The 2,335-nt window shown below is 44.2% G+C and overlaps 1 protein-coding gene across 2 annotated transcripts in view; it reads right to left on the bottom strand.

Annotated features, from left to right (window-relative positions):
• Positions 1 to 333: 333 nt before the first annotated feature.
• The window catches only part of LOC311290128 (monocarboxylate transporter 2), a 12,267-nt gene continuing 10,265 nt past the window's right edge, over positions 334 to 2,335 (bottom strand). For both annotated transcript variants that reach the window (XM_084408443.1, XM_084408444.1), the window contains exons 4-6: positions 2,229 to 2,335; positions 1,729 to 2,088; positions 334 to 1,041 (exon numbers count right to left, since the gene is read on the bottom strand). The exon at positions 2,229 to 2,335 is cut by the window's right edge and continues 325 nt beyond it. In XM_084408443.1, the coding sequence (XP_084264569.1) occupies positions 791 to 1,041; positions 1,729 to 2,088; positions 2,229 to 2,335 (718 nt within the window). In that variant the 3' untranslated portion in view covers positions 334 to 790. The remainder of the gene's footprint in view (positions 1,042 to 1,728; positions 2,089 to 2,228) is intronic.

Here is a 2,335-nt window from a genome sequence, read left to right as displayed (position 1 = left end):
TTTCTTGACAATCATAACAACAAATGATACAAAAAAAGCAAAAATGATACAAAACAAAATGATGTATATAATAGTATTAGTTTTGTTAGTTATTTACATACTAAAAATAGCACATCTTAATTCTGGCATTATAACAATGCATACGTTGTACTACAGTAAAGATAATAATTTAATGATAATCATCAATACTTCTGGTGCTCATAGACCTATAGGGCAACAAAAGCTTGTCTTACAGTCTTGAAATAGATGTGAATTGTTGAACGAGATGCATCTCAGTCAGTTATACAGCATCTGGTGACCGTACATCAGCTAACACATGAAAGAACACACAGGTCATAGTAGAATAATAATGCTTACTTTATACTTAAGGCAATACATCATAGGTTAAAAAGTGTTTATGGTGAGACTGAATCACATTAAACCGTCCGTGTGTGTGTGTGTGTGTGTGTGTGTAAAAAAATAACCCGAAATCAGAACGAAACTAGCGTTTCCCCTGAGGACTTCTGGTGTAAATCATATTGCTTCTAGATTTGGTAGTAATGATCGGTAATAATCCCCAGGAACAGATTCATGAGGCTCTAAAGCATCAGATTTACATTCAGTAGCAGATCAGATTGCTTTATACACCTGCGTGTGTGTGTGTTAGACTCAGACGAGCGGCGCATTGAACACACACTGCTCCGACGCGAGCGCTAGCTGAACCTGAGCCTGTCGATATCAAAGTGCTGGAGTAGTTGAAGCCTGGTCATGCGGAGTGACTCTGGCAGTGTCTTCCAGTGTTTGCATAGACTCAGATGTTGGTTTCGCACTGCATGACGGCGTCTTTACTCTCGCTGAGCTCCTGCGCAGCTGTGGCGTCTGCGTTAGCATCTGTGTCGTTCTGCGCGGCCCGCTGGTACGTCTCCTCGCGCTTGCGCTCGCGGTCCAGCAAGCGGTAGTTGATGAAGTTCCCGATGAAGAGCCAGATGCTGGAGAACACCACCACCGCTCCACAGCACAGGTACATGTACTTGTAGTTCTTCGTGATGTCCACTAGCTTCCCTGCGGAGCAAACACGGCCATGCTGTTATTATCTGCAGTGTGTGTCATTTCCCCCCGTCAATCATCTTATCCCTGAAAACTCATCTCTGATCAACAAACTGACATATTTAAACATTTTTTCCTTGAAAAAAAAAAAAAAAACTCTAAATGTCTTAAAATATCTTGAATGACTCGACACCTTTATATGCGGTTCTATGAATATGCAAATAAGAGATGCACTTTTATGATGGACAGATGCACTTTTATGGACTTCAAAACAGAAACAGACATTCACTGCCATAATAAAGCTTGGCAGAGCCAGGGAATTTTTTAATATAACTCTGATTGTATTCGTCTGAAAGAAGAGTGTCATATACACCTAGGATGGCTTGAGGGAGAGTAAATCATGGGCTAATTTTCATTTTTGGGTGAACTATCCCTTTAAATATGTTATTTTGGTGATCAAAGATAAGTTTGAGTCGCTGAGTGATTGAGTGGAGGCGGGGCTCATTTGCATATTCATAGAACCACGTATACTAAATGAGGCAAGGGTGTCGAGTTACATTCGAGCTATTTTAAGGCATGAAGACATTTTTTCAAGGAAAACGCATTTAAATGTGTAATTTTGGTGATCAGAGATGAGTTTTCAGGGATAAAATGATTGGTTTCAGGGGGATTATAAGTTCTCCGTCTCGGTTTGGTCCTCACCTGCCAGTGGCGGCCCGATGAGCACCGGACAGCACTCCACGATGGTGGTCAGACCCACGGCACTGGAGAACCTCTGCGCTCCCACCAGGTCCATCAGCGTCTCGAACAGAACCGCACTCACCATCCCGAAGGCGAAGCCGAAGAACACGGCGTACACCACCATCCCGGTGTAGCTCTCCACCAGCGGGCACAGCAGGTGACACACACCGTTATACAGCACCGCGAAGCTGAAGAAGTACTGGATCCTGGGCCGGACCCAGCGGGAGTTGGCCAGCAGACCCATCGACGGCCGGGCGAACATGTCCACGAACGCCAGGATCGACAGCAGGAACGCCGCTTGGTACTCGTCCACGCCGTTGTCTTTAAGTTTCATTCATTCATAAAGCACATTCAAAAACAGCCACAATCATTATTAATGTAATCTTTATTGTTGTGCACCATGAGGTCTGCTAACTAATTTCATTGTATAATACATGCAGTGACAATAAAAGGACACGCACCTTTAGCGTACGACGAGAGGAAGACGATGGGCGCGAAGAAGCCCAGGAACATGATGCAGTTCCCCGACAGGTATATGAGGAACCCTCTGTGCTTGAAGAGCGAGAGG

Source organism: Rutilus rutilus (genome assembly GCF_951802725.1).
Source record: "Rutilus rutilus genome assembly, chromosome: 4".
Classification (NCBI taxonomy): domain Eukaryota; kingdom Metazoa; phylum Chordata; class Actinopteri; order Cypriniformes; family Leuciscidae; genus Rutilus; species Rutilus rutilus.
This window is presented reverse-complemented; position numbering and strand designations above follow the sequence as displayed.